Genomic DNA, 15,931 nt, shown 5'->3' on the forward strand with positions numbered 1-15,931 from the left:
ATCTGTGATTGGGGCAAATATTTGGATCACTGTGATGTTAGATGGCTTGCCCTGAATTCCAATTGAGATCATTCTATTGTTTTTTGGATTGTGTCCAAGCACTGCTTTAGCCACTTTACTATTAATTATGAAGGCTACTCCATTTCTTCTGTGGTCCTCTTGTCCACAGTAGTAGATCTGGTGGTCATCTGATGTGAAGTGGCCCATTCCAGTCCATTTCAGTTCACTGATGCCCAAAATGTCTATCTTTAATCTTGACATCTCACCAATAACCACATGCAATTTGCCCTGGCTCATAGATCTTACATTCCAGGTTCCAATGGTGTGTTGATCCTTAGAACATCGGATTTGCCATTCACCACCAGCACCGTCGGCCGCTAGCCGTCCTTTCGGCTTTGAGCTAGCTGCGTCATCACGTCTGGGGCTAGTTGAGCTCATCCTCTGTTCCTCCCCAGTAGCATTTTGACCATCTTCCAACCTGGGAGTCTCACCTTCCGATGGTATACGACATATCTCTGGTTGTACTGATCCATTTAGTTTTCACGGCAAGAATACTGGGGTGGGTTGCCATTACCTTCCCCAGGGATCGCATTTAGTCTGACCTCTCTTCCCATCTTGGGTGGCCCTTCCCGGTTTAGCTCATGGTATTGTTGGATATGTCAGCAGAAACCAAAAAAGAAAGCCGAATGCAATGGGAATGGAGTGCTTAAGAGGTGTGTGTAGTAAAACTAAAAGAAGCCAGGTTAAGAATGACTGGGTGCTGAACGTTGATAAATAGAAGCATGAACGACCACTGTGAAAGAAATACATTGAGTTGGTTTGGTCACATAGAATAAAGATCAAACAACAAAACAATACATGAAGGAAAAGTGAGTTGGTTGAGAGGAAGGGAAAGTCTAAGCAAGTCATGGTGGGATGGAATTAATCCTCAAAAGGAATGAGAAATTTAAAGAATAAAAAGAAATGCATTAATATGTATGTTTCATGTCTTTAATGACTTTGGCTTTCTATTTCATACTCCTTTTCTGCACTCTGCACACTTTTCTACACCAAAATAGAATAGCATGATGGGTATGTATGTTTTTTATGATAAAAATATCTCATGTCAGAATAATCTGTTTGTCCAAAATGATCTAAAAATACACAAAGAAGCAATAATGAATGCTGAATTAACCAAATCCAAATGAAACATAATATTCCACAACAGATAATGAATTGTGATAAACAAATAAAAGTGAATTATTATATTGCAAAAAAAAATAAATTATGGCAGGGAGGTTAAAATCCTAAATAAATTCTTTAAAAGTATAGATAATTACTTGTAAAATATGTCTAACATCTAACAATTGAAATAAGAGAATAGTTTTATAATGGAATTTGTTAATGGCTATTTTGCTTTGTTTTTAGAAAATTATGCAAACATTAAAGTCCAGTTATTAAATTCTAAAAAAAGAATATTTCCAATAGGCAAATCAGGATTTCTGAAAAGTTGGCTTTTCACAGATAGAAGACTTTTAAAGGTAATCCTTTAAAGGGACTTTTAATTTACAATATTAATACATTTCAGTAAACTGGCTGAGCAACAACAGCTATCAATCATCATGACTTGCTAAGGTAGGTTTTTCTTTTTTGCCTTAGAAATCTATGCAACAACTGCAATTCAATTTTCCATTTACATTAGGCTTAACGTGTTTGTACCACACTAGATCTTGGGCTTCTCCAGAATATTACATTAAAAGGATAGTTAGTCATTTTTTTTTAAATAAACCCCTAACAGTTTAGAGTTATGGCAGCATTTACAAATGTCACAAGAATATAAGAAACTTCCCTATACAGCATGCATTCAGATTGGGTCATCTATTTATATTGTCTGTTTTGACTAGCAGCATCTTTCCAGCATTTATGGCAAAGCATCATTTGGTCACTTGAACTGGAGATGCTGGGTCTCAGCCTTGGATCTTCTGCACACAAATGCTTGTGTTATCATTTGGAGGTACTCCACTGTTACAAATCACTAGGGGTTTTTTTACCCCTCCCTGCAATGGATAACTTTGGTATTGATAACTTTTGTCTTTGCTGCAGTGAAACCTGAACCAACATTGAAAAGGGAACATATAATTTTGTGTAAAATATTCAAAATATTCTACTAAACATAATTTTCTTGAGTGACTTTCATTAAAAAATCCTTGTTCACATTTCTTTCTTTCAATTATATATGATATTTATCAAGGATAGTATTTATAATGTTATGCAAGTCAATATTGTATATATATGAGAACATTGAAATCTCTCTGTGTGATTGGTTTTACCTATTACTAAGTAAGTGCAATAGGCTTTATTATTCTACCCCTCTTAGCATGGATGAATAAAAGTTTATATTTTAAACTGCTCCTGTAAAGATGCCATGTAGGCAGGCATGCCTAGGATGCAGAGATTGGGTCCCTGCTGATTCCCAACTTTCTTCTCACAATCCTGCTGCACCCTGCCCACAACTCCTGGGAAGAGACTGTATGCTTTAAAGAGGATTTACCAGGACAGATGTAAGGGGGGACTCTCCCTCCCTCTATTCGATAGCCTGATTTTGGGGGAAGCATGTGTTAAAGCATGGGTGTCCAACCTTTTGGCTTCCCTGGGCCACACTGAGTGAGGAGGAATTGTCTTGGGCCACACATGAAATATATAATATAGTTAATGTATATAAGTAATAACACTTCATTTATTTTTTTATATTTTTTATTATAATTTTTTTAAAAAGAGGGCACCATAAAACTAGTGGGATATTTGACCTTGTTTTTGTGAAACTAATGCATTCGATGAAAGTGGTTGCAATTCTCTCTTTTTTATATGTAAAACTTTATTATTTTCAAGATATAATTAAGATACAAACAAAAGAGAATATAGAACAGATAGAAAACAGAACTAAAGAAAAAAGAGCAAACTATAAAAGTGTCAGTAGAAAGAAAAACAGAAAAGGAAAGTGACTTCCGACTTTCTCTGATACAGATATAGATAAATTTACAAATCTAATCTCTTACAATTAATTAACCTATCTTAACATTATTTCTATCAAAGCAAACCATTTAATCTCTAAAACCCAAAATCAAAAGATCATCTTTTTCTATTACAAGCAAGTAATCCAAAAGTGGTTGCCAAGTTGATATAAATCAGAAACAGAATGATCTCTTATTAAAGCTGTTAATTTAGCCATTTGAGCCAAGTCCATAAAGTGGTTGCAATTCTCAGTGGGTTCTCAAAGTGCTCGTCAGAAATTTTAATTCTAATTTTACTCTTCGTGTGCTTGATCCTTGAAAATAGTTGCTCACAAATGTATGTGCTGCCAAAAAGTGATGTCATGAATAAGGCGTGATTGTGAAGCAATGGATATTTTTCTCTGGGAAGATAGGTCTTATAAAAGTCCAGTAGAGAGACATGATCAAATTTTTCTTTGAGTTGAATGCCTGATTGCAACTCTATGCATTCCATTTGAAAATTCGGAGGTAATGTAGTTATGTCAACTGAAAATGGAGTTGAAAATATACCAAAATATTGATGATTTTTCTGGAAATCTTGAAACCTGTTCTCAAATTCCTGTATCAAACCAAAAAACAAGGCTGCATATTTCTCACTGTTCACAGGACTGTTTCTAGCCAACGTATTAAAATGTATAAAATTGTTTTCCATAACTTGAGCTTGCCATACTTTAAGTTTCATTTCAAACACTGTTATGGTTTGAAACATTGCAGTGATAAGTTGGTTTTCACCTTGAAGATGCACGTTTAACTCATTTAAATGAGCAGTCAAATCCACCTAAAATGCTAAATCTGTGAGCCATTTTTCATCTTCAAGTTCTGGCACAAATTTTCTTTTTGATGCCATAAATGACTTGATTTCATTTTGCAAATCATAAAATCTTTTCTGCATTTTACCCCGGCTTAGCCACCGTACTTCAGAAAAGTAAATGATGTCCCCATAATCAGCATCCATACTTTTAAGGAACTCCTGGAATTGGCGATGATTCACATGACATTATCCATTTTTAAAGCTTTTGCGCATAAATTTTCTTGATGTAGAATGCAGTGATACTTCATCAAACGTGAGTTGCCGGTGGCACTTGCATCATCTTCTGTCAATTTTGTAAGTCCCTCCCTTCTACCAACCATTGCTGGGGCGCCATCAGTAGATATACCAGATATGTTGAAAATGTCATTTTTACTGCTTCATAAAAATCAAGAGATTTAGTTGTGTCTTTTAATGGCACCAAAGAAGCCATTTCTTCAGTGACATTATATCTGTTATCAATACCTCTAATAAAAATGGCAAGTTGAGCCGTATCTGTAGCATCAGTACTTTCATCCATCGCCAAAGTATAAAATCTGAAATTAGCTGCTTTACTCTTCAAACCTCTTTCGATAGATTTTCCTGTTTCTTCATTTCACCTGGCTATAGTCTGGTGAGACAAACCAATTTTAGAAAAATCGTTTTATCACTTTCCATACATTGCTTAATAAACTCACCATCGGTAAACGGTTTTGATTTTTTTGCAGTCAGATTTGCTACCAAATAACTAGCTTTTACAATAGAGTCCTTTTGACTTGTGACTTTAAAAAAAAAATTGTTGAGACGACAGACTTTTTTTCCGTTCCACTAATGTGTCATTATGACAAATTCCTTGATATGCTTTGAATTTGGCAGCATGTTTTTCCATATAATGCCTTTTCAAATTGTAGTCTTTGAAAACTGACACATTTTCCCTACAAATTAAGCATAGTGCCTTAGTATTTGTCTCGACAAAAATGTACTCATCTGTTCATTTTTTGTTGAATACTCTTCCTTCATCTGTGATTTTTCTTTCTTTATTTTCTTTTTTGGGTTCTGTTTTCTGTTGAAATGACGTTGAAGCCATGCTGGAATAAATTTATTTAGGAATAAATATATATTTTAAAGAAATAATACAACAAGCCCATCGTAAATTGTTAGGTAGGCAAATAAAGCAAAGTTTAATAATCAAATAAGTAAACTTACATGTCCATTTAATAATAACAACAATAAATGCCTGTCATCACAGAACACATGTAGGTAGGTTGAAATATTATATAAAATGCCAAGTCGCCACAAGTTGACATGTGTAGCGGGCAGCGGCGGCGTTAGCACTGCAGTGCCTGCTCCCCTACACAGCGTTCTGTTGTTTCTACCTATGCAGTTCTGCACTCAAGCACCACGCGATCGAGTCACAAAAAAAATTGCAAAATAATGTTAAAAGTTTACGATTTTGGGGGGCCACATTACTAGCTGTTCAGGGCCGCATGCGGCCCAGAGGCCGTGGGTTGGACATGCCTGTGTTAAAGTCTGCCTCTCTTTCCCAGAATGAGCATCACAAGTTCACTAAGAAATGTAAAACTTCATTATATATGGCAAAGTCAGAGACCTAGAGGAAAGTTGAACAGAAAAAATAAAAGAAGAAAGAATGAATCATTGCTTCCTGAAGAGGTGATCTCAGTCAGCTGATCCCTCCAGCCCAGGATCTTAGACAAGCACAACTACGCAGTATTTTACACATGTCAGTCTGCAAAATAAATGTAATCTATAGTGCAACTACTTTAACTGACCCAACTGTCTATCCAAATTACTAGCTCCAGCTCTGATGCTGCTGGCTGCAGCTTTGCTGTTATTTGGCTTTCAGCCAGACTCAAAGAAGGGAGAAAGGAAATGCCAAATGCAAAGGCAAAATGGAGACTGCCCTCCATTCTTGTAAAAGCCCACATGAGAAGGGAAATTTACTCTCCTTATTAGCTCTTTGGGGTTTTGGTTTTCCTTTTCTTTAGCTTTATCCACCCATTATCTGGATTGACATATCAGCTACATTTAAAAAATTCTTTCAGTATACTAACATTTTGAAATGGATGTTTCTCACATTCACTATAGCTCTGAATAATCTATTCATATTATAATCTGTTCAATCTATTCTCACCACCCAAGATGGGAAGGTCATGACGGAGAGGTCAGACTAAATGTGATCCCTGGAGAAGGTAATGGCAACCCACCTCAGTATTCTTGCCATGAAAACTAAATGGATCAGTACAATAAGAGATATGTCGGTATACCATCGGAAGATGAGACCCCCAGGTTGGAAGATGGTCAAAATGCTACTGGGGAGGAACAGAGGATGAGCTCAACTAGCCCCAGACGTGATGACGCAGCTAGCTCAAAGCCGAAAGGACAGTTAGCGGCCGACGGTGCTGGTGGTGAACGGCAAATCCGATGTTCTAAGGATCAACACGCCATTGGAACCTGGAATGTAAGATCTATGAGCCAGGGCAAATTGCATGTGGTTATTGGTGAGATGTCAAGATTAAAGATAGACATTTTGGGCATCAGCGAACTGAAATGGACTGGAATGGGCCACTTCACATCAGATGACCACCAGATCTACTACTGTGGACAAGAGGACCACAGAAGAAATGGAGTAGCCTTCATAATTAATAGTAAAGTGGCTAAAGCAGTGCTTGGATACAACCCCAAAAATGACAGAATGATCTCAATTGGAATTCAGGGCAAGCCATCTAACATCACAGTGATCCAAATATATGCCCCAACAACAGATGCTGAAGAAGCTGAAGTAGAGCAGTTCTATGAGGATCTGCAGCACCTACTGGACAACACGCCTAAAAGAGATGTTATTTTCATCACGGGAGACTGGAATGCTAAGGTGGGCAGTCAAATGACACCTGGAATTACAGGTAAGCATGGCCTGGGAGAACAAAATGAAGCAGGACATAGGCTGATAGAATTTTGCCAAGACAACTCACTCTGCATAACGAACACTCTCTTCGAAACAACCTAAGAGACGGCTTTATACATGGACTTCACCAGATGGACAACACCAAAATCAGATTGACTACATCCTTTGCAGCCAAAGGTGGCGGTCATCTATACAGTCGGTAAAAACAAGGCCTGGAGCTGACTGTAGTTCAGATCACGAACTTCTTCTTGCACAATTTAGGATCAGACTAAAGAGATTAGGGAAGACCCACAGATCAGCTAGATATGAGCTCACTAATATCCCTCAGGAATATGCAGTGGAGGTAAAGAATCGATTTAAGGGACTGGACTTAGTAGATAGGGTCCCGGAAGTACTCTGGACAGAAGTTCGCAACATTGCTCAGGAGGCGGCAACAAAATACATCCCAAAGAAAGAGAAAACCAAGAAGGCAAAGTGGCTGTCTGCTGAGACACTAGAAGTAGCCCAAGAAAGAAGGAAAGCAAAAGGCAACAGTGATAGGGGGAGATATGCCCAATTAAATGCAAAATTCCAGAGGCTAGCCAGAAGAGATAAGGAATTATTTTTAAACAAGCAATGTGCGGAAGTGGAAGAAGACAATAGAATAGGAAGGACAAGAGACCTCTTCCAGAAAATTAGAAACATTGGAGGTAAATTCCAGGCAAAAATGGGTATGATCAAAAACAAAGATGGCAAGGACCTAACAGAAGAAGAAGAGATCAAGAAAAGGTGGCAAGAATATACGGAAGACCTGTATAGGAAGGATAACAATATCGGGGATAGCTTTGATGGTGTGGCCAGTGAGCTAGAGCCAGACATCCTGAAGAGTGAGGTTGAATGGGCCTTAAGAAGCATTGCTAATAACAAGGCAGCAGGAGACGACGGCATCCCAGCTGAACTGTTCAAAATCTTGCGAGATGATGCTCTCAAGGTAATGCATGCTATATGCCAGCAAATTTGGAAAACACAGGAATGGCCATCAGATTGGAAAAAATCAACTTACATCCCCATACCAAAAAAGGGAAACACTAAAGAATGTTCAAACTATCGAACACTGGCACTCATTTCACATGCCAGTAAGGTAATGCTCAAGGTTCTGCAAGGTAGACTTCAACAATTCATGGAGCGAGAATTGCCAGATGTACAAGCTGGGTTTAGAAAAGGCAGAGGAACTAGGGACCAAATTGCCAATATCCGCTGGATAATGGAAAAAGCCAGGGAGTTTCAGAAAAACATCTATTTCTGTTTTATTGACTACTCTAAAGCCTTTGACTGTGTGGACCATAACAAATTGTGGCAAGTTCTTAGCGGTATGGGGATACCAAGTCATCTTGTCTGCCTCCTGAAGAATCTGTATAACGACCAAGTAGCAACAGTAAGAACAGACCACGGAAAAATGGACTGGTTTAAGATTGGGAAAGGAGTACGGCAGGGCTGTATTCTCTCACCCTACCTATTCAACTTGTACACAGAACACATCATGCGACATGCTGGGCTTGAGGAATCCAAGGCTGGAGTTAAAATCGCTGGAAGAAACATTAGCAATCTCAGATATGCAGATGATACCACTTTGATGGCTGAAAGCGAAGAGGAACTGAGGAGCCTTATGATGAAGGTGAAAGAAGAAAGTGCAAAAGCTGGCTTGCAACTAAACCTCAAAAAAACCAAGATTATGGCAACCAGCTTGATCGATAACTGGCAAATAGAGGGAGAAAATGTAGAAGCAGTGAAAGACTTTGTATTCCTAGGTGCAAAGATTACTGCAGATGCTGACTGCAGTCAGGAAATCAGAAGACGCTTAATCCTTGGGAGAAGAGCAATGACAAATCTCGATAAAATAGTTAAGAGCAGAGACATCACACTGACAACAAAGGCTCGCATAGTTAAAGCAATGGTGTTCCTTGTAGTAACATATGGCTGCGAGAGCTGGACCATAAGGAAGGCTGAGAGAAGGAAGATCGATGCTTTTGAGCTGTGGTGTTGGAGGAAAATTCTGAGAGTCCCTTGGACTGCAAGAAGATCAAACCAGTCCATCCTCCAGGAAATAAAGCCAGACTGCTCACTTGAAGGAATGATATTCAAGGCAAAACTGAAATACTTTGGCCACACAATGAGAAGACAGGACACCCTGGAGAAGATGCTGATGCTAGGGAGAGTGGAAGGCAAAAGGAAGAGGGGCCGACCAAGGGCAAGGTGGATGGATGATATTCTAGAGGTGACGGACTCGTCCCTGGGGGAGCTGGTGGTGTTGACGACCGACAGGAAGCTCTGGCGTGGGCTGGTCCATGAAGTCACGAAGAGTCGGAAGCGACTGAATGAATAAACAACAAACAACATACACTGGAACCATGCAATACAGCTGCAGTTCATGGATTTGTTCTACCGTAGACCTAGCTTCCCTTTTCTTATTGGAAATTACAGAAATGTGTATATCCTAATCATGATTATGTCAAAATGATGTCACATGCCAAAAAACTCCATCATGCAAATGATGCAAATTATATACTTTTAAATAATGAATCAAAATGATACTAGTACACTGACATTGTGACACATGCAGTGTCACTTGCTCCTGTGGACTCTGCCCAGGTTTAACTCTGAATTTTTAAAATAGCAATATATAAAATCTTAGGCAAGCGGGTTATGCTGTCCAAAGGCACACATAAATCTGATCGGCTTATCAATGTCTGAAAGAATTCAGTGGGCCTTACTCCAAATAAGTAGATAGAATAGCAGCCTAAGAGTAGCATGGGATAATGCTAATGGTGCTGATGTGTCAGAGAAATAAAAACAGCTCAGGCCAAATATAGAATCACAAAGGAAAGCAGAGAAGACCATAGCAATCATAAGCAATAAATTACCAAGTGGGAGGGGTGGTTTCTAAATATGTTTCCTTCCTTATATATTGTGTATTTATCTAGGCAGAAGCATCCTTCCAAAATCTGTCAACCCATCACAAATGTCATGTTCCTCAAGACCCACAAAACAGCCAGCAGTACAATCCTCAACATCCTCTACCGCTTCTCAGAGAAACACAACCTCACTGTGGCCTTACCCTATGGGAATGAGCCCCATCTTGGCTATCCTAGATGCTTCCACTCATCGTATGTTGAGGAATTCAAAACACTGGAAAATAAGTTCAACATCATGGGCAACCATCTAAGGTTCAACTGGCAACAGGCAAGAGTACAGAAGTTACTCTGTACATTTTCCATTGTTTATTTCAGCCTTTGTCTGTTGGAGATATTGCATTCTGTAGGAGGCATTGTTGCTGTTAATCTGTATGTCGATGCTTAATTTAGAATTTGCAGGATGGATACCAAAGAATGAGAACACTAAGGGAGATGCCAGGATGGTAATAATTCTTGAGAAATGTTTATTAAGAACCTGTCCCTGAGTATACTTACAGCATCAGAAGGATAGGACCCCAAACAGCTGGGTGAGCCCAAACAGTGGGAAAGGTTTTCAGAACTTGACTCACAAGGAAGCTGGGTAAAAGGGCAAATCTTATAGCCCTTTTTCCCTACTCCCCTGCCCTTTGGAATGCTCACCCCGGTGCTGGGATAATTAGCAAGAAGGGAATTAATGTGTAATTAATTGCATAATTAATTAATGCAAGAAAGGAATGCACTGGTGCAAGCTATTTAAGCAATCTCTCCACTCTATGAGGAGGGAAGCAAAAATGGGTCAGGCACAGGACAGGCATAAAGTCCCAGCCCATTTTTGTAACCTGACATAAGCCCCATCTCCAGGATCGCACAGCCAAATTCCAGCAGCAAAATGCTAATTTTCAGTGACACAATTATCTAATAAAACTATTAAGTCTCTGGGATGATGAACAATCTTATTTTCTGCTGTTGTTGTTTTAATGAACTTCTAAAACAATTCAAATATATCCACAAAATTTAGTCTCATGGACTCTGGTGGTACCATCTTCTCCACAACCTCCACAGCCTCCAGAGACCCCCCACCCCAAAATTACAATTTTAAAAAATGTGGACTATCCAAAGAACAGCTACTTCTCCTAATATATCTGAAGGGATGCTATCTGGAAAAGCTGATTCACTTTTCCTTTGAAAATATTAGCTTCCTTAACTTCTTCCAATGGGACGCGGTGGCGCTGCGGATTAAACCGCTGAGCTGTCGATCGGAAGGTCGGCGGTTCGAAACCGCGCGGCGGGGTGAGCTCCCGTTGCTCGTCCCAGCTTCTGCACACCAAGCAGTTCGAAAACATGCAAATGTGAGTAGATTAATTGGTACCGCTTCGGTGGGAAGGTAACGGCGTTCCGTGAGTCATGCTGGCCACATGACCCGGAAGTGTCCTATGGACAACGCCGGCTCCAAGGCTTTGAAACGGAGATGAGCACCGCCCCCTAGAGTCGGACACGACTGGACTTTACGTCAAGGGAAACCTTTACCTTTACTAACTTCTTCCACCCGTCTCACCCTCAGCATTGAGCAATACTGTACTGGCGTTTTGAGTACATTTCTGCAGGAAGTTTAGGGGAATGAGACAGCATATTTGATTACACATAAACTATATTTGCTTTTGGTTAAACAGTACTGATGCCTAAACCAAACATATCAAGTGCATCACATGATCCTGCAATCTGCAATAGCCAACACCTATGATTCTAGTAATGGAGACCCCCTTTTAAATTTTCCTCTCCCTCAGATAGGCTAAGAATGAAACTGGTCTTCCTCTTAATTTGTTCCCAGTTGTGTAGTTAGAATGATATTTTAATATTTTCTCCAATGCTCTGCACTTAATGAGGAATATTGGTAAAATGTTTAGCAGCATACCTAATACTGGGCATTTCTACCAGTAGATGCTTTCAGATGAGCAGCCATTTTTCATTTAATTAAACAAGTGATATATCAAGTTTTATGCTGATTCCTCATACTGACTGTATTCAAACATGACAGATTAGATCTAGCTTCACCCAGGACTATAAGGGAAGATATTGGAAACTTTCCTTTTTTGTTTCAATTAGCCATTGTTTAAAATAACATCCAAACCTTAAGCTATGGTTAATCTAAACCATTATCACAAACTGACATTAAAATAGTTAAATAAAGCACAAATATTCTGACAATATAACCTGCTATAATTACTCAAAAATGGAAGTGAATTTTTAAAAGTACTCCTTAAAAAAGGAGAAGCATGGAAGCCCAAAGAGGGTTGTTTCTGCCATTACAGACTATGTTTACTATGGTTTATTGTGATGTCCTGATCAGTTTATATGCCTAACCAAGTATATTATCTCTCTGTAGACTTCCAAAAGCAGGTACCATTTCATATTGTACCAACTTTCCTGAAATCTTGTTAAGATCTGCAAGTGACAAATCAATTGCCTTTATTCCAGAATGCAGAATTTTTACTGATCATTCAAAAATGTTGATACTTATTTTAATCTCTCTCTCTTTTTCATTTAAAAGGTCAGAAGAATAATGCCAAATAATACCTTTTATTTTTCTATCCTGAGGCACCCAGCTTTATTGCTTGAATCCTCCTATGTCTATTACAAAACTTTTTCACCAGCATTTAGAAACTCCAAGGATGTTAATGAATTTTTGTCATCTCCTTGGTCATACTACAATCTGACAGAAAAAAAAAATATATATGCTAAGAACAACATGTGGTTTGATTTTGGCTATGACAACAATGCACAATATGATGATCGTTATATCCAGTTTGGCTTAAAGAACATAGAGCAGATTTTTCATTTGATACTGATTGCTGATTTTTTTGATGAGTCAATGATCCTTCTGAAGGATATTTTGTGTTGGGATCTGGATGATGTGATTTATTTCAAGCTGAATGTCAGGAGCCAATATAGTATTCAGACTCTGAATCCAGAGAATAAGGAAAAAGTGAAAGAGTGGTGTGCTTTAGATTGGAAACTTTACAAACATTTCAATAATTCATTTTGGATTAAAATCCGGGAAAGAATGGACCTCAAAAGACTGTACAAGGAAGTTGATCTTCTGCAGAAGAGACAAAAGGAACTGATGGAGACATGCCTCTTTGAAGAAACTGCAATTGAGCACTATCAAATTAAAGATAAAAATATGAAGCCTTTTCAAGCAGGACATGCTAGAATCTTGGGTTATAATCTCAAGCAAGATTTAGACAATAAGACCCTGAACATCTGTAAAAAGATGATCATGCCAGAGCTCCAGTATACAGCCCATATATATAATTCCCAGTTCCCATTCAAGAAGAAGAAAATATTAGTTTGATGAGTTCCTTTAACAATACAATTTTTCTATATCAGAACAAGCTAAGGAACAGTCTGTATGACATTCAAGACTTTGCTTTTTCTTTAGCCAAAATACTCCAGATTAGACTCAATGCCTTTTCATAGTCATAAATTAGATGGAAATTGCATCATTCATATTAGTAGGAACATAAAAGTAGAGGTTTAGGTAAGCCATTAATGTGAAGGTTATTGTGCTGTGGCACAAACTTAAAGAATGAAAGAATCTACTCTATTATGTTTTCTAATTATTGTAAACCACCAAGAACCCTCACTATTGTCAGGATTTATAGAGTTTTAATAAATAACCAAACATTTAATAATATCAAGCATGCATGCATACGTGCTTAGCACATTATGTTCTTTTGGGGTAAGCAACATTATACAATACAACCTTAAACCAAGTGGCAGTGGAAATCCTAGATTGGACACATATAGTGCAGATAATTTAATTTCAATGTTAGCAGCTTTCAACAGCATTTTGTTGTCTTAAGAGTCACTGTCTGTAGACACCCACCCTGATAGCTCTAATCTCCCAGTCTTAAGGGTCAACAATTAAAAAGTTAGAAAAGATCTTACAAAATCATTCTGATCAACCTCTAAATCCATTTACCATTTCAGTACCATGGAGATTCAGATTAAAGACAGATCTCTGACCACACACAGACCCAATCCCCTTCCAAACGAACAGTGGACTGGATCGTATCCACAGTTCTCAAATTTTCATAGTATCATAGAATTAGAAGGTGCATCTAAGGCCACTGAGGTATGGAGGAGCTACAGACCATTTTAACAATTGTGTCCAAACCCTTGCTCAATGCATATTAAAACATTTTTGACAAATTATAGTCTAACTTTCGCTCTTTAAATTCAGATTTAAAGAGCAAGATGGGATATAGGGCACATGTGGGTGCACATGTAGCATCTATCAGGAAACCTTAAACCAAATGTGTTATTTCCTGTGATCATGCATCTACTGCAGAGTGCAGCTGAGTGAAACCAAGAAAAGATGCAGCTTTTTAAAGGTGATCTTGACTGGTACGATATGCATGCCCACACTTATTCTAAATCATATTTTGCCATTCAGATCCAAATTCCTTCACAGCGTTAGTAATTGGTTCCACTGTTGAACTGTTCTTTTCTGAAATCAGGATATGTCTATAGCATTCCCTCAACCTACTAGTAACTCTAGTAGGGAGTAACTCAGTCAAAAACTGAGATAAGATTGGTCTGCAAAACTTGAAACTGACGAATTCATGGTAACCTCTGTAAGTCTGCAGGTCTGTGGGTTAGATGACTATTACACAGTTCTAAGCCCTCTGTAATAACAAAAAATTCTCAGCAATTACTACACTGTTATCCTTGGTTAACCTGCCCTGCGGAGAAGCAAGGTTGCAGAGTTGTAATAGGAAGGGATCTTTCTGACAACAGTTGTCCCACACAGCCTCAATCTTTGTATTGATTAGTTTAAGTATGAGTGACTGGGAAGAAAGAGAGGGGAATAGACTCTAGTTTTTTAGATGCTTTCTGAAAAATAGCTAAAGCATGCCAATGTGGCTGTATCCTCTTTCCCAATCAGCTCCTAAACCTTCACTGTGCTCTGGTCAAGTCAAACAAGCAAACAAAAACAGGTTTCCCTACAAGGATGTCCCCATCTTAGCAAGTATAGGGTCCCAAGAATCTATTGTTGTTACCTGCCCCCTGCATGCAAGGGCTAAAGACAACTTTCTTTAAAGCCTAAAGGAACCTCTGCATCTAATAGTATTTAAATGAGACATGGGAAGGAACACTGAATTATTTCCTCTTCTGCTGTAGTCCTAAGAAAATCTCCTTACTGAACCTGGTTATTTTCTTTGGGAGGAAAATTCTCATTGTTTCCAGTGATGTATTTGCTCCCCAAACAAATAGCATCTTCAAAGAAGAGATTTCCCTTAGGAAGAAAAAAAAATGGTTAAATTCCTCCTGTCTGTTACAATCACAATTTACTCACAAATTAGTCACATGCACATAATACTCTCTTAATGCTATTTGTATTTTGCAAAGGAAGTTTTGTCTTCTGTATAACTGAGATAGACTTGATTCTTCATTTTTATGACAGTGTCAACCTGAACATGTCTAAATAAGCAAGAGTGAACAATTAAAAGTAAACAATCATACCGGTCACGTGACAGGAATGATCCAACCATCCCCTTGCCCAGTTAACTGACTCACCTCTTTATGCAGCAGCAGGCTATGACCTTGGAGGACTCAATCGGTCACCTGATAGCCATGTTTTGAGTGTTCACGGCTGCTACAAAGGCAGCTGAGAAGCTGTCACTTTCCTGGTATACAAAAGAAAAGTTCTGGTAGACAAAAAACAAACAAACAAACAAACCACAGTAGCACAATCAGAGTTGACAATACATTGGAGTTCATTTTCCTCCTGTTTCTGCTGTTGTTTCATGTCCATGTGCTGCTGCAAGAGTGAATGTTGGAAACCAAAATGACCCTTTGTTAGTCAAAGTTTCTGTTTTTTAAAGAGACAATAATTATTTCCTGTTTTTTTCTCTCCCTTATGTTCTCCTCTCTTCAACATGGAGTACAGGTAGAAATGAAGCTTTTCTATCTTGTATTTTTAATACATCTTAGCTTTTTCTTCAAATTCAAAATAAATGTCTGCTATCATTGGTGGGCCATGTCCATACTGTGCATTTAAGGACATTATGTTATGAATGTTTTATATTTTTTAGGATATTTTGCTATTTAATTATCCAGTATTCTTTCACAATTCTGCTTATGTCCAGAAGCATATTGTTTAACAAGAACCATGCTGAATTTAAATCTCCAACAGGATTATGGACCCAAAATAGCTTCTAGACTGTGGGTTTCAGGATACAACAGAGTAAAACTTTAC

The 15,931-nt window shown here is 38.3% G+C and overlaps 1 protein-coding gene across 3 annotated transcripts in view; it reads left to right on the forward strand.

Moving 5' to 3' along the window:
• GAL3ST2 (galactose-3-O-sulfotransferase 2) overlaps positions 1 to 13,367 on the forward strand; it is a 33,333-nt gene extending 19,966 nt beyond the window's left edge. Inside the window, exons 2-5 of one of the 3 annotated variants that reach the window (XM_063306781.1) lie at positions 1,568 to 1,618; positions 1,887 to 1,993; positions 9,700 to 9,964; positions 12,218 to 13,367. In XM_063306781.1, the coding sequence (XP_063162851.1) occupies positions 9,743 to 9,964; positions 12,218 to 13,021 (1,026 nt within the window). In that variant the 5' untranslated portion in view covers positions 1,568 to 1,618; positions 1,887 to 1,993; positions 9,700 to 9,742 and the 3' untranslated portion in view covers positions 13,022 to 13,367. Of the gene's footprint in view, positions 1 to 1,407; positions 1,521 to 1,567; positions 1,619 to 1,886; positions 1,994 to 9,699; positions 9,965 to 12,217 lie in introns of all 3 variants that reach the window. The other 2 variants (XM_063306782.1, XM_063306780.1) reach the window with 2 other exon arrangements.
• The last annotated feature ends 2,564 nt before the right edge of the window (positions 13,368 to 15,931 follow it).

The sequence above is a fragment of the Candoia aspera genome, chromosome 6 (genome assembly GCF_035149785.1).
Source record: "Candoia aspera isolate rCanAsp1 chromosome 6, rCanAsp1.hap2, whole genome shotgun sequence".
NCBI classification, from domain to species: domain Eukaryota; kingdom Metazoa; phylum Chordata; class Lepidosauria; order Squamata; family Boidae; genus Candoia; species Candoia aspera.